Raw genomic sequence first — 24,443 nt, forward strand, 5'->3', positions numbered from 1 at the left:
GCCGGTGCAAGTGAGACCAGAGCTCTGCCCTTCCCTCTGGGCGCCCAGGCTCCCAGCTGTGACCACACAGAAGCCCTTTTCTGCCAGTGTCACCAGCACTCTGCAGCGGGGCTCCATTCAGGCTTTCTCCTCCCCTCCCGGCCCTGCCCCACAGCAGGTCTCGGACCTCATGCAGCCCCACGTGGGCTCCCCACCTCCAGCATCCCCCGGCTCGGGCCAGTGGGCCTGTTCCCACCTGCCCAAGTGCTGCTTCTGCCATCTCACATCGTCTAATTTATTCATGTGTGGCCATTTGGGTTCAGCATCACAAACATCTCTACAGGCTGTGGCATGCACTATTCATCGGGGCCGCATGGACATGGGAACTTGTGGTCTAGCTCTCATATTCCTGAGCATCTGTGAGTTGTTGACGTCTTGGTGCCAGGCCCTGAGCCACGTGCTGAGACTATATTTGTGCACCAAGAGCCACAGGCTCTGCCCTTGAGGCTCTTACCATCCATTGGGAGCTGGCACTGCCCCTCTCACTCAAGCCCAGCAGAGGGCATGAACCCTTTGGCCCCAACTCCACGGACACGTTCTGAAGTCCTTGCAGGGCCTTCCTCATCTTGCTCAGAGGCGTCCTGGACAGGCCAGGTGACCGCTCTAGGCCAGAGCTGGAGTGCCCACCATACTGGGAACCACTGGACTGTGGGGTCCATCTGGCCACATTCTACACACAGCATGGTCTCCTGATTCACGAGATACTGTCCAGAGGGGCCAACGTGCTCTCTGCCGCCACCTGGCAGGGCCCACCCTGCTCAAGAGACCTGGGCAGTGCCTTTCAGCCTGGTTCCTACTGGACACATGCTCTGCACCAGCCCAGGGCTTCGTGGGCCTCCCTGGCTTCTGCTCTCCCAAGGCCTTCCTCTAAGGGCAGGGGCCTCTGGAGGTGGACACAAACGAACACGCATCACTGAAACGCTGCTGCTGCTATGCTGTTAAGGCTCTTTCCTCTTTCTCTTTTTTTAAAAACACATTTAACCTGTAAGACGCAGCACCCAGGTCATTTGTCAGAAGGGCATTAGAAAATCCATGACAAAACCCACGAGCATAGAGGCAGGGAGCCGTCTTCCTACCTTTAAGGAAACAGTCCTTGCTGCGGACGATGACAATCTTCTTCCCCAGCAGGCAAGCAGCACGGTGGAGCTCACAGTGGTTTTCGTAAACCCTCCCGTCGGAGCCACACACGGGCACGTAGCTGGGACTGCAGGCCTCCAGGCACCGGCACTCGGGCTCCCCCGTCTCCCTGCTGAGCGTGCACCTGCTCCCGCGGCTGCAGAACTTCTTCCTGCAGGAGGCCGGCAGCCCACGGTGGCCGGAAAGCCCTGCCAGGCACACAAACACAGAAGGTCAGCGGTGAGCACTCAGGGGTGTGAGGCACGGGCCATCTGTGTGGCTCTTTCAGGCTGTGGTGAGCAGAGACTGTGAAGCTGAGGCCCGAGGGCTCGGGCGCCCCATGGAGCCCCTGCCCCTCTGGCGGGGGTGCTACGAGCAGTGCCCTGCCGTGTAGAGCCCAGGTTTTTTGGCTGGCTCTCGCCAAACATCTCAGACACAACCCCTGCCCATCCTGGAAGGGAGGAGTAAACAGAGGGCCACACGGAGCTGGCAAAGTACCGATGGACCCTGCTGACTGAGCGGAGGAGGGCTTTCCAAGGGACAGAGGGCTTGAGCCAAGGCTCCCGTAACCACAGCACAGGGAGCATTTGCCTGTCTCTGGGAGGAGACGGTGTGGGTTGGGGGAATATGGGTTGGGGGGATAAGAGTAGCAAGGCGTGGTTCTGCCTTATAGACTCAGACAGCCAAGCAGAGGCATTTTGGTCTGATATGTTAGGCACTGGGGAGCCGTGGTGGGGTCTAGGGAGTAAGAAGAAAATGGTACTCTGAAGTGTTCAGGATCGGGGGGCAGCCAAGGCAGGGAGGCCAGAAATTGACCTATTCCTCTGAGGAGAATACAGTTCTCTAGGACACAACAGCAGTGGTGGCACCAGCAGCCTTTGTCCACTGCTCAGTCCTTTCTAGCACAATACTGCAGCCTGCAACCGTGGGCAAGAAGGCTGAGACCATGGAAACAGCAGTTGCTGTGTTCCTTTGGGTCTCACACTTGTCATGTTGTTGTGTGTCTCCTGCACCCAACACATGCCCATAATGATCTCAGGCAGTGGTGTCCAGAGCTCACACACCAAAGCAGCAGGACAGCTGGTAGAGTGGCTTATTGCCGAAAAAGCATCTACCACCAACGTGACACTCCTCCAAAGAGTCCAGAAAACTGGATGATTGCCACGTGGCATTAATGGCAACAGACAGGAAATTGAGAATTATAAAGGGATATCAAAACGCAAATAATTAAAACATGAATGCAGATTTTATGGCCACAGAAGTCTTTGCTTTTAAGTTTTAATTAAATCTTCTTCAAAATATTGGCAAGACAGAATGGCCTGGGCCATCAAGACTGAACTTTCAGCCTCAACTCCTACCCCATGGGATTAAAATGCCTAAGGAAAAAAAAAACTTGTTTTTGGTTGAGTCTGTTTTTCATCATTATAGATTTGAAAAGAAAAAGAAAAGTCAGTTATCGGTAGATTAACTACTTGATTCAATAACTCATTTAAATTCCTCCAGCCTTGGCAAGCTGAGAAATATTGACTTTTTCTTGAATCATAATAAACTAGAAGGTCAAAATATCTCTGAGCAGTATAAAAGTGCAGATTGTAAGTGGGCGTGGGAATCTCCTTTATCCACTTTGCTAACTGTTGGCGTGTCACCGTGAAGGCTAGGTGGCATTCACTGGCCCCAGCATGCACCCTCCTGTCAAGGCTGACAGGCGGGAGGGGAGCCAAGGCACTCGGCAGTGGGAGGCTCTGGGCGGGAAGCCCTTCACCCACGGTGTTTATGGCTGCTTTGTCACGGAGTGTGTTTGATTAGTATGATTCTCCTGGGTTATTGGAAAATGGGTTATCCTGGAAAGCACCGGAGGCTACTGGAAGAAACTAACCAGCTCTAAAAATATCAGCCTTTGTTTCTTTCCCAAGTCAATGCCAGGACACAAAGTGCTGCCATTGTATCACTATTTTAATAAACTTCCCTGTGGGATAAGAAGGATACCCACTAGCCACCCCATTTTGAAGAAACAAAGCCCAACTTTCCGAGCCTCTGGTCTTTCAGTTCCTGCTTTGGTGCTTTTGCCCCGGCTGTGCTACCTGCCCAGACTGGGCTCTCTCTGGGTACATCAGCTCCAATGCACCCTTGGGGTCCACTTCCTCCACCAGGTGCCTGCTGCCACCTCCAGTCTGAGGGCCCCTCTCTGAACCCCCTGACCCTGAGAGGGTCTGCCCCACTCTCTGGCCTCAGGATGCCCCACGGGTGCAGGGCCTTTGTCTTCTTCAGCCTGCCCCCTCACTCAGGATTTAAGAAACACAATAGTTTTCAAAGCTGTTCTCCCTAACTCTGTTTCGGTGCTTAACCCCCAGGCTAGAAGCTGGGATGGGAAGGTGGAAAGGGCCCCGTATGCAGTGACTGTTCAGGGGTGTATCTCCCTTGCCACCTCCACGTGGGGAGCTGGAGGGATGGAGGCATGAAGGGGAGGCAACTGTCCATAGAGGTGGGCCTTCTCTGGGGTAAAGGGGACTAGGACCAGGAGTGGCAGTGCAGCGAGGCCCTTCAGAGACCACCTAATCCAGTGCAGGCATCAATGGAAGGCCAGTGAGCTGTGGACGGGGGTGGAGAGAATCCTCTCTACCTGATCCTATCCCCTCTGAGACGCCCACATACCCAGGCTGCACCCAACACCTCTGCGGACCAGCGCTGCACGTGGCGCTTCCGACGCCCAGGTTTGATCATGCTGCAGGTGTGGCTCTGAGGGCCTCCCCCAGGCTGTGCTCCGAGGGGTCAGTGTTAAGAAAACAGTTGTGCCAACCCGTGCTCATCCAAGTGGCCCAGAGCACTCAGGCTCTCGCTGACGTGGAAATGGACTGTTGGCAAATATTTGATTCCTAATTATTGGCAATTAAGACAAAAGTAGCTTGAAAGCCCTGCATCTGCCCTTCCCAGTCTGTGGCCAGTGGGCCCCCCGACAAGCAGAGAATGCCGTGCATGGGGGCGGCCTGGGGTCCCGACCCCGGCCTCCGAGACGCCGGCCAAGCGTGGTTTCATTAAATGAGCCCCTTGTCACCACTTCCTCCTTGTTATGAAAACAGAATGAATTCCCCCCTCCTACCAGGACGATGATAAAACGGTAATGGGAAAGGTAACCAAGTGAGACTGCCAGCAACTGCCTACAGTATTTATGAGGACGACCATGATGCCTGAAAAAGATATAATGTGCTTAATTTATAGTCATAAAGAAAGTCATTTACCCAGGTTAGAGACTGATCATCTCACCAAATAAGCTGCTTTTCAACACTAATTAAATGTACCGAACATGGTCAGACATGGGAATTGTTACGTGAAAGTGATGGTGGCAGAAGAAACAAGTCCATTTGTACCAGTCGGTGCTAAAGCCTCCCTCTGCAATTCAAATAAGGATTCTCGATTTGACCGCCACAGACCAGGGATCTGCAGGTGGTGGAGGTTAGCCGCGGTCGAGTCAAGCCCGTCCGACCCCGGGGGAGGGATCAGAGGGAGCGAGCCTTCCTCCTTCGCCCAGAGCAGGAAGCCTCCTTCCTTGGTTGCTCACCTCTGACCACAGCACAGAGCACAGACAGTTCAGTTATTCTGCCCCCAAACTCTGACTCAGTCTCTGAAACTGGTTCTTCACACAGAGTAAACCAGTGGCTCTCCCCTCTCAAGGATCGTGCCCTGAATTGCACACAAGGGGAAACCCCTCCGAGTTCCACTTTGGGATGCTAATTCCACTTCGGGCATGTTTGCCCAGGGCAGCATTTCACCTGAGAACTTGCCCTTGGCTTGCCTACTAGGGGAGCCCCTCCCCTTTCCTGGCCTGCGGAGGTCATTCTAGGTCTCTGTGGGCGGTGCTGCCTAGGCCCCCTCCGGCCGGCCGCAGTGTCCCAGCAAAGGGCTGGGGCTGAAACGCCCACTACCTCGCCCCACCCCTCCACAAAGCCACAGTGAGGCGATGGCTTGGCTCTACGGTGGCTGCACACTCTGCAGGGCCCAAGGCCAAGAAGAGGGGGACGTGGACGCGGAAGACGAGAGGCGACAAGTGCAGCCCCAAGTACCGGCCGCCCTGCACGCTGATGGCCTCACTGCTGCCTGCCGTGAACCCCTGTCTGGCACCGCAGCGGTCTCCAGCTTCTGCAGACAGAAGGTATCTGTACAGGAATGAGGGGCCCACCTGTCAGCAGACATAGCCCCTTACACATAGATTTATATGCTTTATTTTCTGTGCATTGATATGGATCCACCGGGGAGCTGCAGCCCATATCCTGTGTCATGGTCAGGTTCTTTAAAGACCTAGAGTGAAGAGTGGTGTGTGTACAGAGGTGTAGCTATGTGGGCTGTATCAGCCAGGGGCTGAAGGTGATGGTCCCAGTACATGTCCCTACCTCACAGCCCCAGACATGCCCAAGGTGGTCTGGATACAGAGCGTCTGGTAAACTTTGACTCTGCTTAGCAGAGACCATGCAAGTGCCTTGGAAGTGGCTGCAGAATTTGGGTTTGTGCGAGAGCCAGGCAGAGACCCAGGTCTGCAGCCAGTGCAATTTCTACACACCAGATGGGGTGGGTGGTAACAACGGGCTGCTTCAGGAGTGCCTGCCGGCCAGCTCTCCAACCACCTATTCATCCAACAAATACTTACGGAGCACCTCCCATGGGCCAGACCCTATTCTAGGTGCTGGGGACACAAGGCAGACTGGGACATTGTCCTCAGGGCACTGATAGTACAGTGCAGGAAGACACACGAGAGCGTGAACAGGCAAACACACACACAAGACAAATGTGGGCTGGGGAAAAGGCCAGGAAGGAGTTAAAAAGGGCGCTGCAGTGGGCCAGCTTTCATCTGAGTCAGGGAAACCTTCTTTTTTTGGGGGGGGCTTTCATTTTACTTTATTTATTTATTTATATTTGTTAACATCTTTACTGCAGTATAATTGCTTTACAATGGTGTGTTAGTTTCTGCTTTATAACAAAGTGAATCAGCTATACATACATATATATCCCCATATCCCCTCCCTCTTGCATCTCCCTCCCTCCCACCCTCCCTATCCCACCCCTCTAGGTGGTCACAAAGCACGGAGCTGATCTCCCTGTGCTATGTGGCTGCTTCCCACTAGCTATCTATTTTACATTTGGTAGTGTATATATGAAACTACCATGCCACTTTCATGCCACTACCATGTCACTTTCCATGCCACTCTCTCACTTTGTCCCAGCTTACCCTTCCCCCTCCCCGTGTCCTCAAGTCCGTTCTCTACGTCTGCATCTTTATTCCTGTCCTGCCCCTAGGTTCTTCAGAACCATTTTTTTTTTTTTTTTTTTAGATTCCATATATATGTGTTAACATACGGTATTCGTTTTTCTCTTTCTGACTTACTTCACTCTGTATGACAGTCTCTAGGTCCATCTACCTCACTACAAATAACTCAATTTCATTTCTTTTTATGGCTGAGTAATATTACATTGTATATATGTGCCACATCTTCTTTATCCATTCATCTGTCGATGGACACTTAGGTTGCTTCCATATCCTGGCTATTGTAAATAGAGCTGCAATGAACATTGCGGTACATGACTTTTTTGAATTATGGTTTTCTCAGGGTATATGCCCAGTAGTGGGATTGCTGGGTCGTATGGTAGTTCTGTTTTTAGTTTTTTAAGGAACCTCCATACTGTTCTCCATAGTGGCTGTATCAATTTACATTCCCACCAACAGTGCAAGAGGGTTTCCTTTTCTCCACACCCTCTCCAGCATTTATTGTTTGTAGATTTTTTGATGATGGCCATTCTGACTGGTGTGAGGTTATAGCTCATTGTAGTTTTGATTTGCATTTCTCTAATGGTCAGTGATGTTGAGCATCCTTTCATGTGTTTGTTGGCAGTCTGCATATCTTCTTTGGAGAAATGTCTATTTAGGTCTTCTGCCTTGAGAAAGTGAGATTTGACCTGAGACCTGAAAGTTAGGTGGCAGAGCCCCGGGGAGAGAACAGCAGCCTGGGGGCCCAGAGCCCTGTGTACAGAGCAAGGGGGCGGCACAGGGAGAGGCCTGGATTGCCCCCAGGCAGACCTCACTGGGGCAGAACCAGTCTGTAGAGTCAAATTTGCCGCCTTGCCCAGCTGTACCCCCGGGGAAGTGGGGTGACTCTCGTTCCATGGAAGCCTGCAGTCAGCTCTTGGGAACTGAGTGTTGGAGGGAGGCCCCATCTCCTGGCGTTCAGCACTCCTAGCTCCACGCCTGGCTGAAAGGGCCCGTCCTCAAACACTCCCACAGGCCACAAGGCTCTTAGCACCTCACAGCCTGCTGGTGGGGACAAGAAAAGCTCTCCTGGTCTCAGCACTGGCCCCCTTGGTGGCAACCTCCATATTCTCTGGGTGACCTGAGTACTGCGGCTGCCCTGGGTCCACCTCTGCCCTGCAAAGTCTCATTCACACTCAAGGGTTGGAAAGAGAATCTGCAATTCCTCCCAGGGAGATGTGCATTTCCAGTAGTACCCAGCCAGGGGGGCTGTTGCTTAAAGTAACTCCTAGTTACTGAGTAAACGGTAAACTCCTGTTTACTGAGGCGTGGCAATGGCCAAGCACCATGCCTAACACTTACATGAGCTCATCTAATCCTCATTTCATCCTCGTAACAGCCCTGTGAAGTAGACACACGGGCCTCACTCTGAATGTATTTGTGGCATGTATATGTGCCCATTTTACAGACTGGGAAATACGAGTCAAGCAGTGACATGCCTATGGTCAGACAAGTAGGTTGTAGGTGGTGCAGCCTAGATTTGAATGAGTCTCACCCCAAATCCCTCGGACTTGGGATAATCTGCTCAGTCAGGAATACGATCCCTGCCTCAAGGAACTCAGGCCAGGAGGGTTCAGATGTCCATAGTCTGAGCTTCTCCAACATCAGGACACATACAAATGTCAGCAGTCCTGGCCGGTAGGCTCTCTGCTGCTCACACAAGAACATGCAGCTAGGAGGCCAATTTAGCAAATTCTCTGAGGGCTGGAGGTTTACAGAGTCACAGGAGGAAGTGCTGCTTGGATCTTCGAACATCGAATCCCAAACCCACTCCTCAAGCATGGACACCGGGTCCGCGACCCCCTCCCTCCATTATGATGTCTCTCAGCTTCATTGCCCCCCTCCTCTGGGCTTTTCCCCTGAAATTGTTCAGGTGACTAGTGGGCAGACGTGATGTTCTCTCAGTGACCACACAGCACAGCCTAAGCCGAGACCACTGTGTGCTTCATGAAAATGGAAGTTTGACCAGCTCAGAAACACGTGATCAATTTTCCAGCTCCCAAAGCTTAACAGAAACATATGATTACCCATCGCTGGAAGATAACTTAACCTGTTCTGTGTATGGCTCACAGATACTAAATTAAGGTCTGACAAATTGGCTTCAAAACACACCACTAAGTCAAAGCCAGAAATGCCTGGCACACGGAGAGAGGAAGGAGGACCTTTAACCCTCAGCGGGCTCTCAGTTCTGCCTGAGGAATTTGATTCTAACCACTTCTGCATCAAACCAAAGCACAGAGTAGGATGCTACACACTGTCCAATGCCCCTGGGCAGGGCTTCTGGAGGCAGTTATTTCCAGTCAGGGGTGAAGAACATAAGTGCCAAAGTATACTTTCCAAAAACTTGAAAACAGGACTCTGATGAGAATACAAAATGAGCAAGTGTTAAAGATTTATTCAACTCAGTAATGAGGGACCTGCAGGAGGGTGAAGCTGGTTCAAAGGAGAGTTGGAGGAGGTATACAGGCATTGGAGAGAAAAAGTGGGATGAGATAGCCAGGAGAGGCACACCATCAGGTAATGACCTATAGGGCAAGAACACCATACCGTTTGGGGGTTAATTTTTCCACCAGAAAGAAATAGTTTGCATCGTTACTGGAAACAAATCTGTAAGTTAACATGTAACTGCATAGTCTGGGCCTTTAATTCACACAAAATAGTGAGTTGAACAAAGATACAACTCCCTAGCATGGATCAGTATATCATTTTCATACTGCTAAAACATGTTCCCATATGACACGGGGAGAACTTGCCACCCTCCTTTGTCCTTATTCCCAAGCTCTGGATACTGTTCCCAATGCCACAAAGTGCCTACAGATGTCATCTGAGTCGGCTGCCAGGACTTTCACCCTTGCCTCCTACCTGGGGCAGCTCCTTCCTCTGGAGCCCCCAGCCTCACAAAAGACCCCAGAGGGAGGAAATGAGACCCCAAACCACTGAGCTCAGCGCTGCTGAACTCTCACGTGCCAAAAGGCACCTGCTGTGGGAGGGTGAGAACAAGCTGGAGCTGGTCGGGTGCGAGTGAACCCACCCTAGTGCTCACGTGAACCCTGAACCGCATCTGGGTTTCAAGCAACCCGTGGTTAAACCTCACATTGACCCAGCCCTGGGCTCCTGGCCTTGTTAGCTGTGTGATTCCAGGCAAGTTCCCCACCCTTTTTTCCCTCTAATTTAAAAATGAGGATAACAATGGTTTGCCCTTCACAGGATTTGTTTTTTTGAGGATTAAATGCGCTGACTCATGTGAAGGGCTTGGCACACAGTAAGTGCTCAATTCAGACATTTGGAATTACTGACAGGTTGAATAAATAAGACTGAAAAATAAGCCATTTGGTTTTACTGATATAAGTGTATACAAGCGTGGGCTGGTTACAATCTTCAGGAGGCCTGCCTTAATGAAAAGGGGAGCATATTTATATAGAAAGTATTGCCTGGTTTTAAAAGGCAGACTCGCAATAGCATGCTTCATAATATCTCGAGGAAATGCTTCCCTTGCAGTTTCCCTTACATTGGGAGTTTGCTTGACCCAAGTGGAGTCTGCCCAGCTCCTGAGGGAGTCTGAAGTCACACATCCTCAGGGCACAGTGACCAGCACTGGCCTGCAGCCCAAACGCAGCAGGCTCCACTCCACACCTCAGGGTCCCTGCCAGCCGAGCCCAGAGCTCGGTTTCAAAGGCAGCCATGGCATGGGCCCTGGTCCTGTGAACGTCGCAGGCCCACTTACCTCAGTCAGTCCTGGTGTATCTCTCCCCTCTGGGAGCCCTTTGCACTGTTATGCCACCTCTCCCTCTATATTGTATGATGATAGTAAAGCTACCTGACTCACGATTTCTAAGAGCTTTCTCCCTGGGGCCTCCCACAGGCATACTCCACTTAAAACGGGCTCCCAGACTGCTGGCCTGGAGCTTTTTCTAGCTGTTTGCCGGCACTCAGCACTTCTCACCCTCTGGTCCTGTGGCTTCCCAGACAGAAGAGCAGGCCCTGGGGCAGGGCCTCCGCAGCCGGACTTCACAGTCACCCAGAGCTCCAGGGCGGGCATGCAGTGGTCCCTGTGGTTTCAGGGCAAAGACCAGGTTCTACTTCTGCTGTTCAGAGCTTGGCACGGGGCCTGGCACAGAGTGGGCTGCGGAAAACGCCAGGTGAAAGACAGAATCTGATTAGGACACTACAGAGACCCAAGACGGCTTGCTAGAGATCTGAGTAATCAGAAATCAATGGTTCCAAAGAAACAGACATGGCGACACAATGAGTAATAGAAGGAGTGGAGACTGTGGACAGCATTTGGGTGGGAGACTAGAGACCTGGGTTCTGTCCGGGTTCTACCAAAGCAAGTCTCTTTCACACCTGAGCCGCAGTTTCCTTATCGGTAACATGAGGCAGTGTCTAGAAATTCCTTGAGACTGAATTTAGGGTGTCTATAAAAGCCTGTGTTCTAACTTGCACATCTTTTGGCTGTAATAAAACTACAATAATCCCTTCTTTTTCTTTTTGCCTCTATTTGCCCTATCAAGTTATTTCAACTGGCCTCTGAAGGGTTATTTCAGAGACGAACTTGGGAAGAAAAGCTGCATAAAAATGTGAAGCACAATAGGATTCTTGCCCTTGGGAGAGTTTCTTTTACAAAATAGTTTTGTTTTAGAGTACTTCCTCCAAATATATTCCTATCCCAAAGTTCCTGTTCCTCTCCAGTTCGCATCTGTCTTGTTCTCTGTCACCAGGGCCCTCATTTTTCCACCTGGTACCGAGCTCCCTTGTCACTTTCTCTAGCTCCTCGGGGCTCCCTGTGTCTTCCAGCTGAGGGGGCCAGTTGTTGCTGCTCTCAGTGGGTCTTCACTCTCTCCATGATGCCTCATTACGTGGGTTCGTTCCTGCTTCTCCACCAACTAATGATTCAAGGCCATGACACCTCGGACTGCCTCCAATTATTTCAAGGATTATTGTGAAGACACTCAGCGTGAGCCACCAGGATGCTCCCCAACACTTTAGACCTATGACCGCAGAGGGGATGCTAAATCCTTCTAGGGCCCTTTACCTGCTGTACAAGTGCTGCCCCCAGGTCAACACATTATCTTGGTAGATCACTGGTCTTTGATGTATCTTATAAACAGAGAGAATAATATGTACTTCTTGACCATCCTTCTAAAGGAAAAAATGAAGCACAATGAAAATATCTAATATTAGCACAGAAGAATTTAGTACTTTCAATCAGAAGGGTATCAGTTTCACCTCTCAACGATCTGCCCTTTTCTCTCATTGGGATTAGCAGCCATAAAAATATTTGCTGGGTAATATCAAAATAAAGCTTAGTAATAGTATCAAATAGGGAATTCCATTTCTCCTCTGGTTTGCCTGAACCAAGTGGCTGCTGAGGCCTCTGGCAGGTGGGCCTAAGGGCTCAGGGAGGCTGGCTATCCTGGCTGAATGGGTCTCCCACCCAAGACCAGGAGAGCACATGCTGACCAGAGAGCAGGAGGCTTCTTCCAGGTGTCTCCGCAGGGGCTTGACAACCTGTCTACTCCCACATAGAGGCCCTCAGGACCAGCCACCCCCTATCAGGGCCTATCTGGGAGACCACTACTGCATTAGAGTCCTTCCGCGTCTGAACTTGAGCTCCAGGGAGCAGGCAGTGGACAATCACCATGCACACTAGGGGGTCCAGCCTCCAGGGGGAGGAAGAACCAGCAGAACCAGAGCTGCTGGAGAAGGATAACAACTTCAACAGAGACAACAAACCATCAAAACTCCAGGAGAAGTGACTACAGCACAGAGAAGGTTTTCAAGAGAGTTGTGATTTTTGAACCCAAAAGAAAATCAGAGGAATTTAAAAAGAAAATGGTCAGTATTGGGACTCAAATGAGTGGCCTCCAGGATCAAGTAGAGTACATATCTCAAAGCCCAGAGCAAAAATAGAAAAAAAGTTCTAAAATACAGTAGTCATTCTAAATAAAAACTTTAAGGAAAAAAGGCACGGAGGACAATTTCCAAATACATCCCTTTAAATGACCAACCACTGTTTCAATTAAAAATCAGGAGCCAGGCAGGGATACTTGTCATCACCATTTTTATTCATAAAGGAAGTGTAGTAAGACAAGAAAATGAAATATTAGTAAAAATTTGGAAAAGACAACTAACAATTAACTCTTTTTGCTGATTGTATATCTATATACTTAGAAAACCAAGGGGCTCTAATGCAAAGATATGAAAATTTTAAGAGAATTATTATGAGGTGGTTGGACAGATGATAAATATGCCAAAATTAACCATTCTTTTCTTCACTAGCAAAATAATTAGAAATGGGAAAGGGAAAATAGTCCACTGATAATAATGATAAGACTATAAAAGATAAGACTATATTGGCCCCAGATAACCAAGAAAAATAAGAAAAAGAATAATGAAGGGGGATGTGCCTTTCCGACGTGCCTTTCCAGATAGCAGAACATCAAACCAGAAAGCTGCTATGATCAAATCAATACAATAATGACTGAGGAATAGACAGATCAATGACTGTAGTTGTAACAATAAAATAGAAGAAGGGATCCAGAAATAAATCCCTGTGTATCTGAAAATTCGATGTATGACAATAGTGGCTACTGCATGGGGTACCTGATAGTCATTTGATAAACGATGTTGGGGTACCTAGCTATCCACCTGGAATAAAATAACATCAGAACCCTATTTCACACCACATAAAAGTCAAATTCAAGTAGCTGTAAATGTTTGTTATTCTTATTAAATAATGAGTGGATATAAAAGAACAGTTACACACTTTGTGGACAGCATAAGCGTTGCAGCACAATGAACAACTATGTACTCATCGACCCATTTAAAGAAAAAGAACAGTTTCATTAGTTTTGAGTTCCTCCGATACTATACCCTCATTTCCACTCAGAGGTAAACATTATCTGGATTTTTTTGTTTATTATTATTTTGCTTTTCTTTGTAGTTTGATCTCATCTTAGTATTTCTATGCAATATACTGCTTTTTTTTTTTACATGTTTCTGAACTTGACAGAAATAAATCACATTGTATTTATTTACCTGAGAAGTTACCTCTTTGCTCTTGCACTATGTTTTGTTTCATCCACATCGTTGCATATACCTTTAATTCATTTTCACTTATGTTGCCCATTGTACACACACATCATTATTCATTTATATAGTCTATTTAGGTTGTTGATTGCCTTTTCCCATGGTCCTCTTTCTCTCTTTTGTTTCTTTATTTTGGATTGAATATTTCACCTTTCATTCTTTTTCTTCTAGTCAGATAAAAATTGAACATACTCTTTTTATTCTTCTACTCTTTACTCCATAAATTAAAAAATGTATAAATTAACCCAAGTCTAAAGTTACCCAATAACTTTACCCTCCACATGAAGAAGAGCATATGAACTACAATCATTCCTTTCCTGACCTAAATATATGATAATAGTATATATTAATTCTATCTTTATTCCTCAAATTTTCTTAGTTGTGTTTGTCTAAAATATCCATTTTATCCTTGTTTTAAAGAGTCATTTATGCTGCGTAATTAATTCTATGTTCACAGATATTTCCTCTCAACTCATTAAACATTTTATTCCCCTGCTCCTTGGCTTCCACTGTTGTTGAGATGTCAGCTGACAGCCTTTTCATTCTTTTGTAGGTAATCCATCTTTTCTCTTTGGATCATTTTAAGATCTCTTTGGTTTTCTGTAGTTTCTTTATGATGTAAGTAAGCATATTTCTTTGCTTTTGTTCTGCCTATAATTCATTGGGTTTCCTGGAAGTGAGGATTCATGTCTTTCATCAATTCGTGGAACTCACAGCCATCTTTCTTTAGATACTCTCTCTGCTCCATTATTTCTCTCCTTTTTCAGGCATTCTGATTAGACACATGTTACAAGTTCTCATTCTATCTCAATATCTCTTATCTCCTTCACATTTCCCATATTTGGTTTCTCTGTGTTGCATTCTGTGTAATTTTTTCGAATTCATCTTCTAGCTCCTGAATTCCCTCTTTGGCTTTTTCTAGTCTACTCTTACATTCTCCCATTGAGTGTTTAACTTTGAATTTTTATTTCTAGAAGTTCTATTTAGTTCTTCATGAAGATGAATGGTCATCTGTAGAATCTCTTGATTTTCAAACATATTCCAATCTTCAAAAAATATTAAACATACATATTTTATTTTCTGTGTTACTTTGCTATTTATGCTGGTTGTTACATGGTGCTTCCCCCCACGGTGTTTTAAGATTTTTTTTTTTTTTAAAAGAATGAGCTCACAGTTCCTGGAAGTCGATCTGTGAAAATTCAGGATGCACAGTTTGAAGATGGGCTCATCTTGATTGTGCCAGGCATTCAAGGACTCCATCATTCTGGGTTAAACTCAATTTTATGTTTGAGATTTTACAGACTACCTAGATAGTTTGCATCTGAGCTACAATTTCTTGTGGAGATCAGCATATGGTTATATGTTATCATGGGATGTTTTCCCTCTCTGCTCTCTAATTTTGTGCCAAGATTTGAGACAAGCACATTTTCTTGCACTTGCTTGGGACAAGGTGTGTTTCTTTCTTGTTTAACCCTCCACTGTGGATGTAACCCTTTGGAGTTTCAGGTTTATAATGGGAAGGGGGAAATTTTTCCAAATATGCCCACCTTGGAAGGATGCTGGGATTTGTCCTTGCTGCCCTGAATTATGCTGGGTGTGCAAACCAAAGCTAAGGTTCACCCAGTTTGGCAAAAGCCCTCCAGGTAAAGCCAGCTTCATAGCTACATTACCTCTCTAGGTTTCTGATTTCACTAGCTTTTTTAACCTCTAAGTATTCCTTACATTCTTACCAGCACATCAAAGCTTAAAAGAATTTAAAAATATATTTCTCTGCCCACTGCCAGAGGCAGAAGTTAGATTATGACTTTAAAAAATTTTACATAACAATTTAAAAAACTGAGGTAAATACAGGGGTATGACATTCAACACAGCACTAGTTAGCTCTTTGGAAAGTGGCTGAGAACTGTTCCTGCCACAGAAGAGACTCAGGAAAGGCTGGGGTCATTGCCAGATAACCTACTGTAATTTTCCTGAGTCCACCTGCATGTTTAAAGCAAATTTAAGCCCTTCCATCACCAGAAAGTTAAAAATTAAAGAGAAGTCTATGAATGGGGTGCAGTGGAAAAAAAAAAAGACACAGTTGTCCCCAGTAACCTATGTCCCAATCTGCCACCTCAAAGCCCAGAGCAGGGCCTCTCAGTAGCAGTATTTTTCTCAGTATACAGATGTGGCTGGTGACAAATACAAGGAGAGTGACTGGCCACTTTTGGACCACTTGTGACAAAAGAAATAAAAAGATTGAGTTGAGTTTGAAGTATCTTCTGAATAAACAATGCCTTTAGGCACCGTGTGGGTCTCCGACCTTTAATGTCATCTGATCTCTAGACATTGACCACAGCAAACCTGCTTTCGACTGGTCCTGCTCTCCGGAGGCAGCAGCATCAGAGTGAGGGCTTTACTCTCACTGACATATTTCTAACTAAAGCCTGGGCAGAAGTCACTCTGTAATAGGTGTTATTTACAGTGGCAAAATGGAACAATATTAAAAATCAAAATATCCTTCTAAGCAGGTCTTATTAGCCAAAACAAAATTATTTTTGATTTGTGACAACTAGCATACTTATCATCTCAACTCTAAACATGTCAGAATGACTTTTGCTTTTTTAACTGAAGGAGAGAAAATTCTAATGATATTTTAACTTCAAAAATTCATAGTTAGGAGGTAGGCAGCAGAGCATAGTGGTGGCCAGGTGTGGGGGTGGGGCACCGCAAGGAAGGGGACCAAAGGATGATGGCCAAGTTGGTTCTGGTAGGCAGCTGCACTGGGCAGTGGCAAGGTGGAATAAGGACCCACAGAGGAAGTGGGGTCAGGACATTATTTTATATACAGAGGGACCTAGTAATGGATGAATACCTTGAGGATAATGGGAGCCAGGTTTCTCATTGAAGAAGAGAGTTATAAATATGAAAAGAGGGAAGCTAGCAGGAACCCCATAGAATGAACCCTGTATATATATGTGTGTGTATGTGTGTGTGTGTGTGCATGTGTGTGTGTGTGTGTGTGTGTGTGATTTCCTGTATCTCTTTTCTGAGAGGGTCCAGGAGCAGCAAAACTCCAGTGGCAAGGAGCACATTTTACTCTCATGTCTTGGTTTCTAAATGCAATTCACCACTAATGGGAACCAAAACTCTTTGAAGAAATGGCTTATTCCAGAGAAGGGGCAGGGAAAGTATAAGAAGAGCCCAGAATAGCTTGTTGTGCCAGAAAGTAAAGAAAAACTTTCTTACATATCAAAAGATGGGACATATCAAAAGACACAGAAACCAGTTTGAAGAAGCTCCCACTGGCCAAATCTGGGATATTTTGGGCATGAAAATAAATAATGATAGCAGCAGATAATATCCCATTGAATACACAGAAATCTACAAATCCACACTGATTTTTAAAAAGTGAGTGAATAAATGGGGAAACAAAGAAAATTCTTCCTTACAGTAGAATTTCAATTAATAAAAGTAGAAGAAATCAAGGAATTAGAAAATTTTCATTTGGCAATGATAGTACTAATTATTTCAGGCCAAAAAAAATCAATAAATGCTAAAACTAGTGGGTGAAAGAGGAATAACAGGATATTTACATAGTTTCAAAATAGCTCATCAGAAAACATTTATTAGTTTTAAAGGAAAACCGAGCAACTTTACAGTGGAGAAAGCTGGCAGATATCACCTTATTCAAGTGATCAAAGTTAACATCACCAGTGATGGGAGAAGTTGACATCAATTCTTAATTGCTGGGATGCAGGAGAAGAGCTCATCATAACTTCACTTATATTCTTGCCAAAAATTCATAACCTCAATGTAGTCACAAGGAAACATCAGAAAAACCCAAATTGAGAGACACTATTAAAATGACTGGCCTATAATTTTAAAAAATGTTAAAGATATGAAGGTCAAGGAATGATTGAAGAACTGTTCTGAACTGAAGCAGGCTGAAGATAGATGACAGCTAAATGTAATGGGTGATCTGGTGTGAATTCTCTTACTAAAAAGGATGTTGTCAGGATAGTTGGCAAAAGTTGAATGGGGTCTTTTGTGAAGTATATATGAGAGTTCTTTGTACTGTTCCTACAATTTTCCAGTAATACGGAAAATATTTTTAAAAATAGGGCATCTTAAATTTCAGACAGAATTATACTTCTATATAGGACAGAGAAATTTCCAAAAGACTGTTGTCCCTATTATAACAACAGAAAAACCCAGAAGGACTAAAATTCATATCTTTCTTAAAGTCATGTGACAGTAATGATGGAATATATGTCTAAGTGAACCAAATTCAGAGAAGAACAAGGCTTTAATAGAACTGAATATACAATATATGAAATAAAGGATTTACTAACTGATCTTTAATAAGAATAAGCTGACTGGACACAGCAGATAATGAGATCAGCAAATTCCTAGATAAGTCAGTAATAAAAATGACTGAAGCACAGAGAAGAAAAATAGTGAAAAAAAATTGAACAGATCACAAGAGAGCTGGGGGATAATCTGAATAGGACTAACATACATGTAATTGGAGTTTTAGGAGAGGAGAGAAAGAATAGGGCAAAAGGAATATTTCAAAAGATATTGAATAAAACTTTAAAAACTGACTCAATCCATGACACGGGAGGTAAGACTATTCAAGGGAGAAAAGACAGTCTCTTCAATAAGTGGTGCTGGGAAAACTGGACAGCTACATGTAAAAGAATGAAATTAGAACACTCCCTAACACCATACACAAAAATAAACTCAAAATGGATTAAAGACCTAAATGTAAGGCTGGATACTATATAACTCTTGGAGGAAAACATAGGCAGAACACTCTCTGACATAAATCGAAGCAAGATCTTTTATGATCCACATCCTAGAGTGATGAAAACAAAAACAAAAATAAACAAATGGGACCTAATTAAGCTTAAAAGCTTTTACACAGCAAAGGAAACCATAAACAAAATGAAAAGACAACCTACAGAATGGGAGAAGATATTTGCAAATGAAGGGACTGACAAGGGATTAATCTCCAAAATATACAAACAGCTCATGCAGCTCAATATCAAAAAAAATACAAACAACCCAATCAAAAAATGGGCAGAAGATCTAAATAGACATTTCTCCAAAGAAGACAGATGGCCAAAAGCACATGAAAAGATGCTCAATATCACTATTAGAGAAATGCAAATCAAAACTATGGTGAGGTACCACCTCACACTGGTCAGAATGGCCATCATCAAAAAATCTACAAAAAATAAATGTTGGAGAGGGTGTGGAGAAAAGGGAACCCTGCTACACTGTTGGTGGGAATGTAAACTGGTACAACCATTATGGAGAACAGTATGGAGGTTCCTTAAAAAACTGAAAATAGAGCTACCATATGATCCAGCAATTCCACTCCTGGGCATAGGAGAAAACCGTAATTCAAAAAGACACATGCACCCCAATGTTCATTGCAGCACTATTTACAATAGCCAGGACATGGAAGCAACTTAAATGTCCATCGACAGAAGAATGGATAAAGAAGATGTGGTACATATATACAATGGAATATTACTCAGCCATAAAAAGGAATGAAATAATGCCATTTGCAGCAAGATGGATGGACCTAGAGATTGTCATACTGAGTGAAGTAAGTCAGACAGAGAAGGACAAATATTGTATGATATCGCTTATATGTGGAATCTAAAAAAACCGGCACAAATGAACTTATCTACAAAACAGAAATAGTCACAGATGTAGAAAACAATCTTATGGTTACCAGGAGGAAAAGGGGGAAGGATATATTGGGAGATTGGGATTGACATATACACACTACTGTATATAAAATAGATAACTAATAAGGACCTACTGTGTAACACAGGGAACTCTACTCAATACTCTGTAATTACCTATATGGGAAAATAATCTAAAAAAAGAGTTGATATATGTATTCAATATAACTGATTCACTTTGCTGTACAGCAGAAAGTAACACAACATTGTAAATCAACTGTACTCCAATAAAAATTAAAACAAACACAAAAAACAAAACAAACAAATGAAAAACCTGAAAGACATCAACCAAATATCCAAGAAGGTATGTAAACCAAAGCAAAAGGAACTCCAGCAAAGAAAACCACAATGAAAACCATCATCAAACTACTGAAAACCAAATATAACAAGAAAATGTAAAAAGAAGCCAGAAGAAAAAACGTATACCACCTTCAAGAGAATAAGAAGATTGATGTTGGGACTTCCCTGGTGGTGCAGTGGTTAAGAATCTGCCTGCCAATGCAGGGGACACAGGTTCAAGCCCTGGTCTGGGAAGACCCCACATGCTGTGGAGCAGCTAAACCTGTGTGCCACAACTACTGAAGCCCGTGCGCCTAGAGCCTGTCTCCGCAACAAGAGAAGCCACTGCAAAGAGAAGCCCATGCACCGCAACGAAGAGTAGCCCCTGCTCTCTGCAACTAGAGAAAGCCCACGCGCAGCAACAAAGACACAGTGCAGCCAAAAACAAATAAATTAATTAATTAAAAAAAAGAAGAATGATGTTTCATTTCTCATCAGAAACAATGGAAGTCAAAAGACAATGAACAAAGCTTCCACTACAAGAAGAAGGAAAAAGAAGAAAGAATACCAAAAGGAAGTAGAAAGAAGAAAAATAAAGGTAATAAAATAAAGAATAGAATAAAGAAAAAGAAATCACCAAAATAGAAAACATTCCCACCAGCAGTATATGAGTGTTCTGGTTCTCCCATATGCTTGCCAACACTTGCTATGGTCAGTCTTTTAAACTTTAGAAATTCTAATAATATCCTTGTAGTTTTAATCTGTATTTCCTAATGACTGATGATGTTGAGCATCTTTTTATGTGTTTGTGTGCCATCCATAAGTATTTATCCAAGAGAAATGAAAGCCTATGTCCACACAGGACATGTACAAAAATATTCATAGGAGCTTTATTTATAATAGTCCCCAAACGGAAACAAACCTAATGTGCTTCAATAGGAATGACTAAGCAAACTGTGATGTGGTCATTCAATAAAATACTATTTAGCAATACAAAGGAACAAACTGATTTACCAACAACATGGAGAAAACTCAAGAACGTGATGCTGAGTGAAAGAAGCCAGACACCAAAGATTCCCTACTGTATAGCTCCACCTAATGAAGTTCAAGAATAGCTAAGCTAATCTATGGTGACCAGAACTGGAATAGTGGTTGCCTCTGCATGTGGGAGGGTTGACTGGAAAGGGACGTGAGATCACTTTCCAGGGTGATGGAAATGTTTAAAGTTTTGATTTGAGTAATGGTATATACATTTGTCACAAATTATTGACAAAGACCTATGCCTTTCATTGCGTGTAAATTATACTTCAGTTAAGAAAGAATCCACATTCAGGTTTTACTTTTTTCAAGACAACACTTAAGATTAAATGATCACAAATGGAAATTTAAGAAATCTTTTCTATTGCTCCCAAGTCTTACGCAGCAATGCTGGGAGCCAGCAGGGCCGTGCTGGAGCCTTGACTGCAACCCAAGTGTGACGACAAGCCGCTGGGGGATTTGAGCAGGAGGGTGATTCGATATGATTAATGCTTTTAAAATGGATTCTCTCTGCGGGGGGGGAGGGTTGACTGAAATGGTGGCCAAAAGAGAAGCAGAGGGACCAGTTTAGGAGGCTGCTGGAGTTGCCAGAGCATCAGATGCCCTGGCCTGGACTAGGGGGTGGGACTGGGGGAGGGGCGGAGGGGCTTCTGTGCTGTTTCAGGCAGGGCTTGCTGATACAGCAGGTGATGCTGTGAGTGAAGGAGAGCGTCAGGCTTCTTGCCCGATAACCAGGTGAATGCTGCTTACTATCCCCTGAGACGGGGAGAATGGGGGATGATCAGGTTTGGTCATAACATCAAGAGATTTGTTCCAACTGCACTAAGACTGAGGTGTCTATTAAATGTCCCAGCACAGAAAATCAAGGGGCAGTTGGCTTTGTGAGCCTGGAGTCCAGGAAATAAGTGTGAGTGGAGACAGAGATTTGGAAGATTTTAAAATCATGGGACTAGATGACATCACCCAGGGAAAGAGTGTAGATAAAGAAGAAAAGAGGGTTAGCCTGAAAAAGTTATTCTTAGACAATTCTCAAGTGTGGAAATTTGTGAAGTTTAACAATTCCACCTCTGCGTTAGGAAATTTGTGTTTAATCTGAAAACGATGTGTTTAATTAGGTTATTCAGGCTACCTTAAAAGAAACTCTTGCCAAAATTATTTTGTTTTTCCTTTACGGGTACAAGTTGTTCCAGCTTAGAAACAACACCCGAGGTCCTCGGGACTTGGTTATTGTTCTAACGACCGAGGCTCCTGGTCTGGTGCTCTGAGAGCCTGAGGCCAAATGAACAGCGAACAGACTGGAGCTGCATGGCCTCCCGGCAGCCGAGCTCCAGCTGCGGCGTTTCCTGTGCACAGTTTCTGTACGAGGACCATAAAGGAGAAAGATCCCCTGGTATTTCTGAAACATGTTGGAGCCGGCGCACTGGCTTCGTCCTCGGACTGCACACAGTAACTTGTTTTTGCGCCGGTGTCTCTGACTCCCATTTGACAATGCAGCACTGCTCACCCTGATGGAGGTGGCGCCCGGACCTGCATTCGTTTACATCAGCAGAAGCTTCAGTCCTCAGCCCATTCAGGCGGCCCCCCAGCTGTCCCATTTGCACTTTAGGAGCTGGAGCGCGCACATCTTCCTCCTGGGGGGAGGCCCCCACCTTGCTCCCTCACGTAGCCCGGTGCCCCTGCCGAGGGACTGCACACCAGGGCTCCCCGCAGAGGAGATGCTCCACACATCTGTCCCAACCCTGAGGCCGGGGTGCTGCCTGATTCTGCTACAACACGAGGAAATAAGGCCCTGCCACATGCAAATAGGAGCTTCCAAACAGCTGTGTGCTGGGCGGGGCGTGGCGATGGTGGGGAGACAGAGAGGTGGAAGGAGACTCTGAATGGGGACCAGAGTGGGGACGTGGGGTGGGTGGGGGCAGTGACAGCGCTGAAGGCGAGGGTCGCTGAGTAGCGGTGGGATGACTGTGGAGGTGAAGGGGTGGTGGTCCACAGTGGTGAGGGAGAGGACGGTGGTGATGATGATAAAGGGGGTGAGAAACACAGGCCATTTTCTTCCCCTCTGAGAAGGAGTCCCCTAAAGGACGCATGAGAGAGGCCAGGGGACCTGCACAGGGCAGGAAAAAGACAGATATGACCGAGTATGAACCTTTTCACAAAAGAACACGTGATAGGTCCACGAAGGCTGGGGGCCCACAGGCCAGGACGAGAGGCCCCCCGCGCACACAGACCACGTGCTGAGGCCGAGCAGGGAGGTGGGGGACAGCGCTGTGGTTCCAGCGGGTGACCAACCCACCCCACGTCACCGCTTGCTCCAGGGCCAAGGGCACTCGCAGATAAGCAGGGCCACGCCTGCCTCTGTGAAACCAGGATGGGCTGCCCACCAGAAAGGGCATTCTGTGTGACACCACTAGAAGGAGTGCCTGTACCTGGGTTTCAGGGACCCCGGGACCTGAGGCAGCCAGCCATTCCTGGGCACGGGGTGCCCCTGAACTTTCTAGCAGTTCAAAAAAGTCAGTGCAGAAGGATTCCACTCACTGGTTACTAGTGGAGACCTGTGGGCAGTGCAGGGGGCTATGTCCGGAAAACCTATGAAATAATCACATCAGAATGATGAAAACATTCTCCTGGGACCAGCTGACAACACAAGAAGTTCACAGAAAATTTGAGAAATATACAACCTGACGGAAATGTTTTCAAGATGGGGAATAAAAGATATTTTTAGGGCTTCCCAGGTGGTGCAGTGGTTGAGAGTCCGACTGCCAATGCAGGGGACACGGGTTCGAGCCCTGGTCTGGGAAGATCCCACATGCCGCGGAGCAACTGGGCCCGTGAGCCACAACTACTGAACCTGCGTGTCTGGAGCCTGTGCTCCCCAACAAGAGAGGCCGCAATAGTGAGAGGCCCGCGTACCGCGATGAAGAGTGGCCCCCGCTCACCGCAACTAGAGAAAGCCCTCGCACAGAAACGAAGACCCAACGCAGCCAAAAATAAATAAATAAATAATTTTTAAAAAAATGCTAAAAAAAAAAAGATATTTTTATTCAACACATTAGAGACAAGGAAATAGCATACTTTGAAGCACTCTGAGTTTGCAGCCACTCAGTTTTGATATTTAGACCGTCTGGGGCACCTGGGTCCCCTCGGTTTGCTGGCCCACACTGCCTCCCTGTTGGTGATGCTGCAATACTGACAGGTTAGATGACAGTGTCCTCTGAAAGGCACCGCTGCCCATCCCAGGCCAAAGGAAGGCTGGACTGGACAGGGAAGCTGGCAGTACCCTGACCATGTGGTCACATGGGCCATTTTGGCTGAGTTCACCATGGACAGTTCCCATTTCTGGGCTCATTTCTAAACACCAGAGAAGGGAAAGAATGCTGGCTTTGGGGTCCAACAATCTTGAGCTCCTCATCTGGAAAATGGGAGAACAAACCTTACCCGGAGGTCAGCAGAGAAGAATACAATGAACATAAAACACATGGCCCAACTGCCAGCATGCCCCAGGAACATGCTAGATCTTTCTCCATTCCCAATAAAAAGAGATTCCATTGAAAGGAAACATATAAAAACAAATCTATAGATCCTTTACATGAAATTTCTCATCTATATCAGATTGTGCTGAAATTTTAGCCTGTGAATTAACCTATTTCAAGTGAACACTGATAGAAAAGATGGATGGGCTCACATTTATTGAGCATTTACTATGCTCCAGACACTAGAAGTGCTTGATATAGATTTTCTTCATAGGTGATTGTGTTACCAATTTTAAAAAACACTTTACTACAAAGGTTTTAGTTTGTGCATCTTTTTAATATTAAAATTTCGTTCAAGTGACAAAAATGAATGAGCTT

General features: G+C 45.7%; 1 protein-coding gene across 3 annotated transcripts in view; it reads right to left on the bottom strand.

The window, feature by feature from the left end:
• The window catches only part of FSTL4 (follistatin like 4), a 717,999-nt gene that overhangs the window by 231,546 nt on the left and 462,010 nt on the right, over window positions 1–24,443 (bottom strand). For all 3 annotated transcript variants that reach the window (XM_082378912.1, XM_082378911.1, XM_082378913.1), the window contains one exon: window positions 1,116–1,364. In XM_082378912.1, the coding sequence (XP_082235038.1) occupies window positions 1,116–1,364 (249 nt within the window). The remainder of the gene's footprint in view (window positions 1–1,115; window positions 1,365–24,443) is intronic.

This window comes from Balaenoptera borealis (genome assembly GCF_965194805.1).
Source record: "Balaenoptera borealis genome assembly, chromosome: 2".
Taxonomy (NCBI): Eukaryota; Metazoa; Chordata; class Mammalia; order Artiodactyla; family Balaenopteridae; genus Balaenoptera; species Balaenoptera borealis.